Source organism: Somniosus microcephalus, chromosome 23 (assembly GCF_052327205.1).
Source record: "Somniosus microcephalus isolate GS21.2 chromosome 23, FLI_Smic_1.0, whole genome shotgun sequence".
In the NCBI taxonomy this organism is placed as follows: Eukaryota; Metazoa; Chordata; class Chondrichthyes; order Squaliformes; family Somniosidae; genus Somniosus; species Somniosus microcephalus.
Genome location: NC_141009.1, coordinates 20,887,869 through 20,902,639, shown reverse-complemented (window position 1 = coordinate 20,902,639; position 14,771 = coordinate 20,887,869). Strand labels below are relative to the sequence as shown.

Genomic DNA, 14,771 nt, shown 5'->3' with positions numbered 1-14,771 from the left:
TGGATGAGGGTAGTGCAGTTGATGTAGTCTACATGGACTTCAGTAAGGCTTTTGACAAAGTCCCGCATGGGAGACTGGTCAAGAAGGTAAGAGCCCATGGGATCCAGGGCAATTTGGCACATTGGATCCAAAATTGGCTTTGTGGCAGGAGGCAGAGGGTGATGGTTGAAGGTTGTTTTTGTGACTGGAAGCCTGTGTCCAGTGGTCTACCACAGGGATCGGTGCTGGGTCCTTTGCTGTTTGTAGTGTACATTAATGATTTAGATATGAATGTAGGAGGTATGATCAGTAAGTTCACAGATGACACGAAAATTGGTGGAGTGGTAAATAGCGAGGAGGGAAGCCTCAGGCTACAGGACGATATAGACAGGTTGGTTAGATGGGCAGAACAGTGGCAAATGGAATTTAACCCTGAAAAGTGTGAGGTGATGCATTTTGGGAGGACTAACAGGGCAAGGGAATACACAATGAATGGTAGGACCCTAGGAAGGACAGAGGATCAGAGGGACCTTGGTGTGCATGTACATAGATCCCTGAAGGCAGCAGGACAGGTCGATAAGGTGGTTAAAAAGGTATATGGGATACTTGCCTTCATTAGCTGAGGCATAGAATATAAGAGCAGGGAGGTTATGATGGAGCTGTACAAAACGCTAGTTAGGCCACAGCTGGAATACTGTGTGCAGTTCTGGTCACCACACTATAGGAGTGATGTGATTGCATTGGAGAGGGTGCAGAGGAGATTCACCAGGATGTTACCTGGGCTGAAGCGCTTCAGCCATGAAGAGAGACTGGACAGGCTGGGGTTGTTTTCCTTGGAGCAGAGAAGGCTGAGGGGGGACCTGATTGAGGTGTACAAAATTATGAGGGGCATAGATAGGGTAGATAGAAAGGAACTTTTCCCCTTAGTAGAGGGGTCAATAACCAGGGGTCATAGTTTCAATATAAGGGACAGGAGGTTTAGAGGGGATTTGAGGAAAACCTTTTCACCCAGAGGGTGGTTGGAATCTGGAACTCACTGCCTGAAAGGGTGGTAGAGGCAGGAACCCTCAACATTCAAGAAGCATTTAGATGAGCACTTGAAATGCCATAGCATACAAGGCTACGGACCAAGTGCTGGAAAATGGGATTAGAATAGACTGGGCTTGATGGCCGGCATGGGCCGAAGGGCCTCTTTCTGTGCTGTATAACTCTGACTCTATGATTGTGGACATGGACTCATCCTGCTCATATCCCTTTCTTCCATCTCCATTATTTTAACCAGCACTTGCCTAACCTAGCTTATAAAAGATTGATGGACGCTAGTTTTGGATTAAATTTTACCATAGTCTTAAGTTATGCGTACAATTTGCACTTGTTAGCTATGTTCAAGATTGTATTATTTTCAAAACTTTTTATAATTCTAAAAACTTCTGTTAAATCTCTTTAGCCTTCTCTGTTCCAATGAAAATAATCTCAGTATCTCCAGTCTCTCCTCATAACTGTAGTTTCTCATCCCTGGTATCTGCTGAATCTATGCTCTATAGTCTCTGGCTTTAATGTCCTTAATATATTGGGGCATCCAAAATGCGCACAGTATTCTAACTGTGGCTTAACCATTGCCTTGTACAAATTTAACATGTCTTTGATCTTTTACTGTGTGCCCCTATTTCTAAAACACATTTTGTTACATTTCCTCTTATGCCATATACTGGCAAACTTCCTGTGAGACTCTTAACGCCTGGATTTTGCTCTCGGCAGCGAAGGAACTGCTTTTGCCATTCATCTCGCATACAGTTGCCAAGAGACTTTTTGCAGACTTGTCGGCTGGGATTTCTACCAATCCGGCGTCTGATCCAGTGTGGCGCCCTCTACAAGGGATCTGTGGTGTCTGTGAGTAGGTCAAGCAACAGCGAGGCTCTTCAACCAATCAGATTGAAATATCCTCACTGAGACATGCAGATTGCAAACCAGGGAGTAAAAAAAAAGGAAATTTAAATCATTATCCAGGAAGCAAAATAAAGATTGGGACATACAGATGGGATTAAGGGAGAGAGATAAAAGAGAAATACAGAAAAACTAAAAAAGAAAAAATTATTTCAAGTTTTATTTTTTTTTTTAAATCTGCAACATTAATTTTCTTCTGAGAGAATGAGACTCCACACTTGTAAAATTAATTTTTCAGGGTCAGAGAGGTTGTTCAGCAGTAATTATCATTTATTACGCTGTTAAAAACTCATTTACTCCTGAATGCACCAGCCCTAACTTTTTCAGCCATTTTTAGTGCAGAACTAGTAGGTAAGTATCCTAAGTTCACGCCGTTAGTGATTTCAGTGCCGAGTCTATTGGCAAGGCCTGCAACAGCGCACCCTGTGGAGGAGCAGGGTATCCCGGACAGCAACGTCTGTATGTTCGCGTTTAACTGCGCGGATGCCAGCAGTTGCTGTCAGATATTACAGGAAACTTTGTGCTATCCGGCACCGACGGGACTGAGCTGTTGCCGTTCCCTCAAAACTGCCGGACAAACCAGCGTTAATGTTGACTCTGTATCTGGCAACAAACGCTGTTGCTTAGCAACAGCTTTTAAACAGTCGGCCATACCTTGGAAGCGTCTCTGTCGCTTAGCAACAGCTTCAGAGAGACTTTGCAGAGCCTGACTGTTGGAAAAAAAAAGCCACGAGAAGAAAAAAAAAGTAACAAAATGGCTCCTGATTTTTGCCGGTGGCTCGAGCTTGCCGGATATTTAGCCTCCGGATAACACTAAGTTTCCTGTACCCTGTAATAATGGCGAGCACTGATAGCCTCGCCGTTATTTTTACAGCAAAAGCCTTCTGAAAATTCATAAACCCAACATCTAATGTATGTTGTTTATCCAATCAGTTACTTCTTAAAACAATGCTATTTAAATTACGCTTAGATAAAATGTTGTAGCCATGCATGTTCTGACAAAAAGATGGTCAAAAACCCAAATAATGATTGCTCATTGTTTTGTTTCTAATATACACCTGTATGAAATAACACATGGCAAGAGTCTTAGATGTTTCTGCCTGTTGTGATCATCTCGTAATAAGGAGACTGCATTGTCAGGTGAATGACAAACCAGACAACTAGAAAATTAAACATTTCATATGACAAAAGGGATGCAGTACCAAGTTTGCAAATGGAATAAAAGTATTTTTGCATCTAATTTTTTTTTTCTTTTCTGTTTTGTTGCCTTAGCATTAGCCTGTTGTTAATACTTCCAGAGGATGTAGATAGAAAGAGATCCATTTTTATAGTGGAATAGTCTGGGTACCCACATCACTCAATGTTCCATTTCTGATGAAGGGCTTCCCTGTATGATAGCTGGCCTCGAAATAAATAAATAAAGTTGAAGTGATCTCAATTTGGTAATGCAATTTGGAACATTGTGAACGAGTGATCAGGCACTATATAATGCAAGTTCCTATCTTTTACTATATTCAGATCCGGTCACTGCAGGGATATGGGGAAAGAGTGGGGGAGTGGAACAAACTGAATTGCTCTTCAAAAGAGCCAGTGCAGACTTGATAGGCCTAATGGTGGCCTCCTGTGCTGTACTATTCTATGATTAAGTACAAAGGAAACATTAAAGTCCTGGAAATGGTGTAGAGAAGAGTCATGAGAGCTGACCCCTAGTATCCGAGGAAGAGAGCAGACCATATATCGAGATATATAAGGAGCTAAATTAAATTTAAAAAGTTAATTCAGAGCACTATTTGAAGTTAAACCATGACTGCAGGACAAGTGGACATGGATACAAACTTGGATAAAGACTGCAAGCACTTCTTCACAGAGACTAATTAATAGATTGAATGGTCGTTTAGGTTGTGGAGGCAAAAAATTCATTCAAGAGGCGGTTAGATGCCGTGATGAGGGTTGGGGGCATTGTAGGTTCCTGTGGAAGGATGAGCTGGATGGACCAAATTGCCTCCCTTATCTGTTTTTGTATTCTGCTCTTTGTGAGCCTGCAGGATGTTCTTATCTTTTGCGTTGTAGGCTTTCTTATTACTACTGAGATGTTTTAATCCATTATGCATGATTCTTCAGCTTGTACAGAAATTGTCTGCTCCCAGACTTGACAGCAGGTGCTTTATTGCTGTCCCACTGTAGGTACTCCATCTCCTTCCTGAATTTAAATTCTATGGGGTATATAATTGACCCTCTTTAAGGCTTAAATCCTGTTGTTATCTCGTTCTCCCCGTCCAAAAAACATTTCTGATGTGGATTGTCATTTTTATTATTCGCACTTTTTACTTCTATTATTTCCTTTTAACAGGCTTCCCACTGTGCTTCCCACTGTGCACTATCCTCTGCACCTTTGCCTTTTTGCTTCGCCCTTCCTCTATGGATCTGTCTTGTTTGTAGCATGATGTCCCCTGGAGCCTGTTACTTTTGTCTACTTTTATATTATATGCAAGCATGCCAATTGCTTGCTCATCAATATTTGTGACAAAACTAACACAGGATTTAAGCTTCCTTTTGTTGACCCAGAATATACCCCAGAAAATCTGTTCTGCCTGTGTGCTGCTGCCAATGCACATGCGACCAACTGAGTCTCATTAACATGAAAGATCCCATGGCATTATTTGAAGAACAGCAGTACGTTTAACCGACATGATTTAAAAAAATTATCTGGTCTCTTATCTCATTGCTGTTTGTGGGACCTTGCTGTGCGTAAATTGGCTGTCACGTTTCCCTACATTACAACAGTGATTACGCTTCCAAAGTTTATCATTAACTGTGAAGCCCTTTGGGAAGTCCTGAGGTTGTTAAAGGCACTATATAAATGGAAATGTGTTTGTTCATTGTCTTTTCCATTGGCTGAATGTCTGGTACTGATCAGCAGGCATGGTCACAGTATTTACAATGGAGCAGTCGAATTGCTCTAGCCACACATGCAGCAATTTACTGTGCCTCGGTGTCGAAACTTGACAACTGGAGGCAATTAACACCTGATGAGTGAAGGTAAAATATAGTTTTTCCCTTTTATGAATAAAAATATATTGCATTGTTATTCCCCACTGATGAAGCAAAAGCATGTTCATATATTTTGTCGACAGAATTATCCAGCTTTTTCTTATCTGCAAGTTCTTCATTGGCTGGAGGGCAGAAGAGGTCACCTCCATCTATTTCTTCACGCACACCTTAAATAGGGTTGTGTGCTAAGGTGAAAAATATGGAATGGAAAGATGTATTCGTAGTCTTTTGTTTGAGGTGAAATGCTCCCTCAAATATGCCAAGAATCTGTATTTTATGCAGCTAGTCAATCAGAAGCTGAGTTCTAATAAGGTCCCTCTTTCTACAAATCAGTCTCCTGCAGTTGTTCCATTTTTTTGTGAAAGAAGTGTTCAGTCAGTTCTTCCTGTAAAAATGACATCTGGCTTTCTGGAGGATATTTACAGAAAAAACGGACCCATTCCCAAATGAAGCATCCTTCAGATCCGTTTTTTAAAAATGTGTTGGGACTGAACAGATAATTTTCCTAAATCGATGTACGTTAGACTTGATGGGGAAATTCAAGCTTTACATATTTTCCTCGTTCAGCTGGAAGTCACTTTTTCTGTTGCTTGTTCTTGCCCTGTAAGGGAGACACCACCTTCCTGCATGAACTTCAGAGGATTTGTTCCATTTTCAGCACCATGTTCAGGTGCAGTCCCTGAAGAGCTGTGTTGAAGCAAATGGAGTTTGAGTTGCAGAGGATGGAGAAAAGTGAGGGAAGAAAGATGAGAGCCAGACGCCAACAGGGCACAGGCAGGTAACAGCACCAATAGCCTGATGCACAAGTGAGTGAGTGAGCAAAATGTTCATTGGGGAAACTGCCAGACATTACACGCAGTGACCACCAAACGTAAGCACTTCATAAGCGACAGAGCTACTGGTTGGGCAAATGTGATGTTTACAGATTCTATAGTATAGAATTTTAGTAGAGTTGTTAAAATGCTCTCCATCACACCCTTAAAAACTTGTGACACTATCCCTTTATCATATACTCTTTATATACTTTCTCTATTTTATTTTAAATTTGTTAACTCATACCTGGCAACCCTTTAATTTTATGCAGATAGTCAGCGTACTGGACCCAGCGTCCATTTGTCCAAGTTTGCAGTAAAAATAAACAGCTGCCTGCTGACATTCTGTTTAAACTTCCTGGACTTTGCAGAGCTATTTCATCACTTACTGCAACTTAGTTTTATTGCAGCACACTACTGCATCATGCCTTCAGTGTTTGGTGAGATAGTATTGAAGATCTAGTGGAGAGAGAAAGAGGTGGTAAGTCTGTAACCCATCTAGTGCAAGTTACTTTTGACTTGAAAGGCAAAGGTTCCAAAATACTGCAGAAACCTCTGTCCCAGATCTCCACTAGAAGAAAAATTGTGTGTCTTTGGCCTCTTATGAAATGTCTAAATCTACTGTAAATTGCGATTTTTGTGTCCTTTAGATTTTTGTTCTTACAAGTATTGAAATGGATGTAGCTACAACTTAAGTTACAACAAGATGACATTCCACTAACCTCAAGCTTAACTACCTCTTTCCAAGTCTCGAGGCCAAAATTCAGAGCCATTTGGTGTCAGGTTTTTGGGGCTGTGCCAACTTCTCCTGTTTGTATATGTTCTCGTTAGATATAAAATTGATTTCCCATGATTTGTATAAATCTATTTGGGGTACTAATGTATTTAACATTATTATTCAAGTGAACTCAAATGGCCTCACACACCAAATAATTCAAAAATTGCTATGTTAGTTAAAGTAAATAGTTCCCAACACAGATTGTAAGTGTTAACGATCCCCATTGGAAGAAAAATTATGTGCTTCTAGTTTTTTAAGTTGGTATGTATGAATTTATGGTGCGATTGTTACATAAGCGTGCTTAATTACCTCTTTGCTTCAGGATTTTTAATCTAACGTGTCACGTTTCACAGATTTTTGGCGAGCCTCTAGTTTGAGGTGTTAATAGTCTCACTTATTTAATATTTTCCCTAATCTGTAATTTATGGAGCCTTTTACTGTGCTTGGAAATGGAGTCATGAGGGGAATTTTTACTTCCTGACACGCTGGGGGGGTGGGGGCGGGGGTCCAGTTGTGTGCAGGAAACCCAGAAGTCTGGGTTCCCCTGCACACTGTGGAGATTTAACTCCACTGCATGCGACTCTTGGCCCTGACAGATCCCCCGCCTGGAAGTCAGCCTGATTGACAGGCTTGACTTCCAATGAGGCGAGGGGCACTCCTACCTGGAGGCCGCAGGACTAGGTAGGTTCTATCCCTGATCCTGAGGAGGGTCCAATCTCTAACCACAGAGGGGGTCTGATCCCTGACCCCGAGGTGGGGCGGGGGGTTCCAATCCCGGGAGTGGCGGCGTTTGTATGTGGGGGGTCTGATGGTGGGGGCGCTTGAGGGGCCAGGAGGAAGCACTCCTGCTCCTCCTGGCCCACAAGGATTGCTGTGAAGGTACTTATCTTCTCCCTGAGGCTGTCTTCGCCTCACTGCAGCAGCCTGGTTTCCTGCCCGGGAAACCCGACGGGCCACTGTAAAACCTGCAAAGCAGGTTAAATCTGAAGCTACCTGCCTCTTTAACATATTTTAAATGCCAACCCACCTCCTGGGAGCAGGTTGGCTGCCCGCCCCTAGTCCTGATTCCGTAAAACCCAAAGGTCGGCGGAATGGAGCTGGATTCCCAACATGTAATAGCAAAATACTGCGGATGCTGGAAATCTGAAATAACAACAGAAAATGCTGGAAATACTCAGCAGGCCAGGCAGCATCCATGGAGAGAGAAACAGAGTTGACGTTTCAGGTCTGAGACCCTTCATCAGAACATCTCCAGCTTTTTCCAGTTCTGATGAAGGGTCCCAGACCTGAAACGTTAACTCTGTTTCTCTCTCCACGGATGCTGCCTGGCCTGCTGAGTATTTCCAGCATTTTCTGTTGTTATTTTGGATTCCCAACATGTTTGCAATTTTTGCCCATTTAACCCCCTCACCCGCTCACCCATGTTAAAATCCCCCCCTCAGATTTCTAGATTTTTGTTTTTTGTTCTAAGTTTAAATAAAGTGTGTAAAATTTAACAATAGTTACACCACCCCTGAAAATGTTAAACATCTAAGTATTTAATGTAGGCTGAGGATAAAGTGGGGTCAGCACACTTCTGAGACAATAACCTCACTGAAATTAATTCCTGGAATTCCTAAGCTCGAACCTACAGTCTTTTACAGAATGGGGAAGTGTTTCTTATCTAGTGGGTCATTAAAATGTATAATAATGCAAAAAATGACAGCCCGCATGTTTGCAAATTACACACTGTGTTGGGAACTAGTCGCTTCAACTAACATAGCAATTTTGGAATTATTTGGTGTGTGAGTGAGGCTTTTTGAGTTCACTTGAATAATAAGAACGTTAAATAGCTGCTCTGGAAGTAGGTACCCCAGTTAGATTTATACAAATGATGGAAAATCAATTTTATATCTTATGGGAACATGAATACAAACAGGAAGAGGCATTTACATTTTATGGTGTACTATGACCAACTAATTTGTTGTATTTCCTTTTGGCATCATTTATATATCTATTTTTGTAAAACTATATTGGAATACAGAATTGAATATTGCTTTGTATATTAGGTACATAACAAGAGATACAGCTTGAGACAATTAAAAAGGTTAGGTGTTTCATAGGTTTGACCTTGATGGAGCCCAGAAAGACATGGAGAGATTGGACTAAGTACCAATAGTAATGTTACAAATTTTCTATTAGCCCAAAGCACATTCCAAATTATGGTTAACTCTGCATTTAAACTATTACCTCGAGGAGCTGGCATTCCAGATAATGACCTAGCCTGGGAGAGTATTTCTCCCTATTGCTAGTGAAGTTACTCCATGTATACTGCGGGACAGTTTCACTAACATAAGGGAGAAAAATATGGACATGAAAACAAAAAGATACACCGACTCCCATTCTCCTGTTTCTGTCACAAAGCAATTGAAACAGCCCCATGGATCCTACCTGAAATATGGGTAATCTTGGTGTAGGTTTTTTTTAACAATGAGCTAGAAATTTGACTCGGGCGGTGGTGAAAACCGGGCGGTATTGGATCGGCCGCCCGTTGTACACCGTGCCTGATATTCAGTTCTATTGCAGTCACTTCCAGTTCGTAATGAGCGTGCGCTTCCTGCCCACCATACTGGAGGTGTAGGTGCATGAAAAATGTGCGTAGCACCATTGAATTTCTTGGCCACTGTGTATGTACAAATATGGGGTCTTGTGTCATACCCAACCCAGGAGAATTCTTTCAACAGGGAGTGATTTCTATTCCCTTATTCACTACCTAAATGAGCACATACATGACAAAAGTGAGCTGTTTTTATTTAAACATGTTTCACAATTTTAATCCGTTCATGTTTATACCAAAGGAAATCATACAAGGCAATCATTAAAATTAACAAATCTCAGTTTTGTTTTACTTTGTGACTTTTTGTTGTACTCATCAGGATGAATGATGTTGATGCTGAGGAATGGAACACTTTCCATTCTGGGCACTCAATCAGAATGAAGGATTCCCAGGTCAGGTTAGTATAGTTAGATGGAAATTAAATCTTTCTCTATCTTAACAATGTGCCTCAGCTCAAATCTCAAACAAGTACCCTCTAGTGCAACACCAGTGTGATGTTTTTCTCCTCCTTACACCAGCCATCCTGTAGTCTCTCAGATTGCCAATTTAGCACAAAATTAGAGGTAATTTTGTGCTATTGGATCTTGCCCTGCAATTGGAACTGCAGAGACTGTCCAAACTCATTACAGTAGAGCTGTAACATCCTATTAGTCTGAACTGGATTAAAGCCTATGTGCCAGCAGTGAACCCACTTCATCACCTAGCTCTCAGTAAACATCTACTCACTGGGCTGGAAAAGGCAGAGGACTGCATGGTACGGTTACTGAGGGATCAAGCCATTCCAGTTAATTTTACATGACATTAAATACAACAAATGATGCACTTTCTTATTAGGCTCCACCAGTTCTTACTCTCTGAATGTTGACTTAACGTTTCAAGTAAATGAGATTGAGGTTTCAAGTTTCACAAAAAAACCTTAATTAACTTTATTCGCTTTGTAAATTGGTTGTTCATACAAATTTACACCGATAATATGAAGTACTGCCTTAATTAATCATCTTATTGTTGCTGTAATTAGATTGACTGGGAACCGAGAGACTGTTTTCTTGCCTTCACTATTCTGATTTAGGCCAGTTATTTATAATTGCAATTATTATACTACATAATGGATTGTGATAAAACCAGAATCGCACTGCTAATGACCAGAATTACTATTTACTATCTGTACTTTGTACTGTATTTAAGGACCATATAGTCAGTGTTCTGTGACTACAATTTCCAGACATGTAATCCTAGTAAAAATGCAATTTAAAACTATAACATTATTTCGATTCAGGGGTGTATAAATTCGTCTTGGCAAAAAGGGCGATAGCATATCGGCAACCCATTTTACACTTGGCCGATATTCTTTTCTAATGAATTCAAGATGAATTTGTATCCCAAGTTTTCTAGAAACTATAAAATATAAGGTACCTAAATCTTCTTATTGGAACCAAGAATATTGATTTTTGTTTTTGTTTTACAAAGCTACTTCTAATGGAAGGGGTTCTGTAGTTTACTGGGGCTGCAATGCTGTTGAATCAGGACAAATCCAACCTAGCCAATTACCATCCTATCAGCCTACTCTCAATCATCAGCAAAGTGATGGAAGGAGTCATCAATGGTGTTATCAAGCAGCATTTACTCATCAATAACCTGCTCACCGATACTCAGTTTTGGTTCTGCCAGGACCACTTGGCTCCAGACCTCATTGAAGCCTTGGTCCAACAAACATGGACAAAAGAGCTGAATTGCAAAGGTGAGGTGCGAGTGAGTGCCCTTGACATCAATGCAGCATTTGACCAAGTGTGGCATGAAGGAGCCCTAGTAAAAAATTTTAAGTCAATGGGGATCAGGGGAAGAATCTCCACTGGCTGGAGTCATACCTAGCACAAAGCAAGACGGTTGTGGCTGTTGGAGGCAATTCAGCTCAGCCCCAGGGCATCGCAGCAGTTCATCAGGGCAGCGTCTGAGGCCCAGCTATGTTCAGCTGCTTCATCACTGACCTTCCCACCATCAGAAGGTCAGAAGCTTGATACCATCCAGAACAAATCCATCTGCTTGATCGGCAGCTCATCCACCACCTTAAACATTCAGTGGCTGCAGTACACTATCCACAGGATGCACTGCAGCAACTCGCCAGGACTTCTTTGACAGCACCTCCCAAACCCACGACTTCCACCACCTAGAAAGACGAGGGCAGCAGATGCATGGGAACACAACCTCAAAGTTCACCTCCAATGCACACACCATCCCGACTTGGACATATATCGCTGGATCAAAATTCTGGAACCTAACAGCATTGTGGAAGTACCTTCACCACACAGACTGCATCGGTTCAAAAAGGCTCACAACCACCTTCTCAAGGGTAACTAGGGATGGGCAATAAATGCTGCCCTCGCTAACAATGCCCATATCCAGAGAATTAATTTTTAAAAAGCCATCCATTTATGTAACACAGTGGTGACGGGATTGCATAGCACTGGTGGCAATGAAAAGTGACATGCGTGCAGTAATGATGCAATGCACCACCAGTGACACGTTTTACATTTATGGCACTGCTGCATCCAGGTTCTCTGCACTTCCTCATTTGCATTTTATTGCTACTGCTGAAGTTGAGGATGCCAGTGGTAGCACTAATTTAAAGGACACATGATCAAAATCTTAAAAATCACAAATTTAATGGAATTTAACTGCCACCCAACATAATGAATATGGACATGGTGGAAGCATTTATTAATACAAATAAATGGATATATTCTTGATTCATTAGGACTAGAGAGATAATTGCAGCACCGAGACAGGAAAAAGAGGGAAATTAAAGTGAACTAAACATTTTATTTATGGAATAATAAACCTTTAATGTACTTGCCTGGAAAGGTAGAAAAGTGCTCAGTACTTGTTACTGAGGAATCAAGCCATTCCAGTTCATTTTGCATGATATTAAGTTAAACAAATTATGAAAGTAGACTAAACTGCAAGGTCTGCTGAACAGCCTTTTGTCATTTCTGACTCTTTTATTGTCCGTCAGCCTAGTTTCTTCCACTCAGTTAAGGATTTGCTTATCTGAAGGCTCATCTCACTTTTGTGCATTTGCTTTGGTAGCATATGTACTGAATCATTTTTCTTTTTATGTGTTGCACTCTTGTGGTTCATCAGCATCATCTGAACCCTTGATGTATTACTTGTAACACTCTTACATATGAGTTGTCCTGTATACCTGCAAGTCTTCCTGATAGTGTTTTGCTGCAATATATTAATAACTTCTCATATGTAATGTTGTAGGTTGTTAAATGATGTACAGAAATGTGTAGCTGATTTAATTCTAATTGGCCTTTGCAGAACCAAAACTGAAATTTAAAAATGTACTCAAAAAAAATCCTTAAAAATAGATTAATTTCCACTAATTTCTTATATATGTACAAATATATATTGAACACTTTAGCCAAAGGCACTAAGTTCATGGGATGGATTTTGTCAGCCCTGCAGAGGCGGGACAGCCAGTAAAGTTGCAGAAAGTGGGGGCGGATGGCAAACCCACCTCCGTGCCCTTTTGCCAGGAGGCGGGAAGATGCCCTGCTTTGGGTCCCGTCTCCTCGAGGCGGGAAAGGGATTAAATCTTTTTAACTACCTGTTAACAGGCAGAAAAAAGGATTAGTGCCATTTTACCTTTTCAGGTGAAGGCTTCCCGAACTCTGAGAACCCCGCCGGGTTGGAGGAGTCGAGTAGGAGGTCTGTGGGGGTCGGAGGGGCCTGAAAGTGAGATGTAGAGGCGAGTGATGGGTGCAAATGGGGAGTGGTATGTATGTGAGGTGAGTGTTAAGTGTTATAAAATGTTCACTTACCTTTGTTTCTGCCTACAGCGGTGGTTCCGGAGACCCGACATCTTCGTTGTAGATTTCACAGACTGGCTGTTGGATCCTCCAAACCAACAGTCATCTGCTTTCTACAAAGTTGAAAGGTTTGATGAGTCCTGAACACAAGGGCTCATCAAACTACACAGAGCTGTCAAATGCTGACATTTCTTCATTCAAGAAGTCTTGACAGATGGCACGTCAGACGTTGACATGCTCTGTCAATGACTTCCCCCTAATTGGCCTGCTGAGCCCGCAAGGTCAATCGGGAAAATCCCTCTGGTTGGCCAGAACATGATGGAGGCGGGATTGAGACCCGACGAGCAGCAGCCCGCCTCCAGCACGTCTCCATTCACAAAATCCAGCCCCATGTCTTTGCAGTATAACCTAACTATATTCAGCTGATCGCCCCATGAAATCTTTTGAGTGATTGTATGTAGTTTATAGAGTACAATGATGTGTGTCAACGTGATGTGATGGGTGTTATGTTCATTAATAACTAGTCGTTTTTATTAAGAACAGCTAGCTTTTGCTAGACACTTTATTGAGCACATGTGGACTAGGTACAGTATCTGTAGAGGCCTCCATCTCTTGACTGCTGCCTTGTGGGTAGCCTAGTGCATCATGGGTGGCCCACTCTTATATACATACAGCACCACCTAGTGTACCATTCCAGAATGACAGGTTACTGATCATTACAATGGGTGGCGAGCAGATTCAATGCACTTTCCCATGGGAGGAACGGACAAATTTTGAGGGAGTCACCTGGGCCTTTCTCATGTCCCAGTGGCTGATTATTCACCAGCATTGGGAGATATCAATGAGCAGCAAGTTGTTTGCTCACCTTTTACAGGGGATGAAGTTCCTCCTGTTGTTAATTTTACTGAAAAAGTCAGCATGAGTACAAAACAGGAAATCTATTTTACCAGGCAACATTTGAATTTCCCTCCTGATTGTTCATCTGTAGATACGGGGGTCAGCTTCCACATATAGGCTGATGATACCCAGCTCTACCCCTCCACTGCCTCTGTGCTGTCAGACTGCTTGTCTGACATCCAGGAGGGAATTTTGCCAGCCCTGGGGCGGCAGGTTTGGAGGCGGGACTGCCGGGAAAATGGCAGAAACTGGGAGCGGGTACCAAACCCGCTCCCAACCCGCCTCCGTGCCATCTTCCCGGGAGGCGGGTCCCCGACTCGTGCAGGGACCCGTCTCCTCGAGGCGGGAAGGGGATTACAGCCACTTAACTGCCTATTAACAGGTAGGTTACAGGCAGTTAAGAGGCCTATCTCCATTTTACCAACACAAGTGTGGGCTTCCCAACAGGGGTCAACGATGCGAGCAGTGGGTCTGCGGGGATGAGAGGGGTTGAAAAGTGCACTGTGGAGGTGAGTGATGGGTGCAAGTTTGGAGAAGTAAGTCTGGGAAGTGAGTGAAAAGTGTTAGAAAAAGTTTACTTACCTTTGCTTCTTCCTGCAGGCTTCAACCCTTGGGGATCCGGAGGTGCCTCATCTCCACGGCAGAGATGACAGAATGGCTGCTGCATTCTCTGATGCAACAGCCATCTGATTTCTGCTCAGGAAAGAGGTTTGGTGAGTCTTGAGTACAAGGACTCACCAAAGAACAGAGATGATCAGTGTTTGACAGCTTCTCATAGCTGTCAAACGATGACAATTGACAGATGAAACGTCATACGCTGACGTTCTCTGTCACCGGCTTTTTCTTAATTGGCCTGCTAAGCCTGCAGGGCAGGCTTAACAAGGTCAATCAAGGGAAAATAG

The 14,771-nt window shown here is 42.2% G+C and overlaps 1 protein-coding gene across 4 annotated transcripts in view; it reads left to right on the top strand.

The window, feature by feature from the left end:
* The window catches only part of ttll11 (tubulin tyrosine ligase-like family, member 11), a 217,714-nt gene that overhangs the window by 155,267 nt on the left and 47,676 nt on the right, over nt 1–14,771 (top strand). For 3 of the 4 annotated variants that reach the window (XM_085965581.1, XM_085965582.1, XM_085965579.1), the window contains one exon: nt 9,480–9,557. The exons of the other annotated variant lie outside the window; for it this stretch is intronic. In XM_085965581.1, the coding sequence (XP_085821707.1) occupies nt 9,480–9,557 (78 nt within the window). The remainder of the gene's footprint in view (nt 1–9,479; nt 9,558–14,771) is intronic. 4 annotated transcript variants of the gene reach the window in all.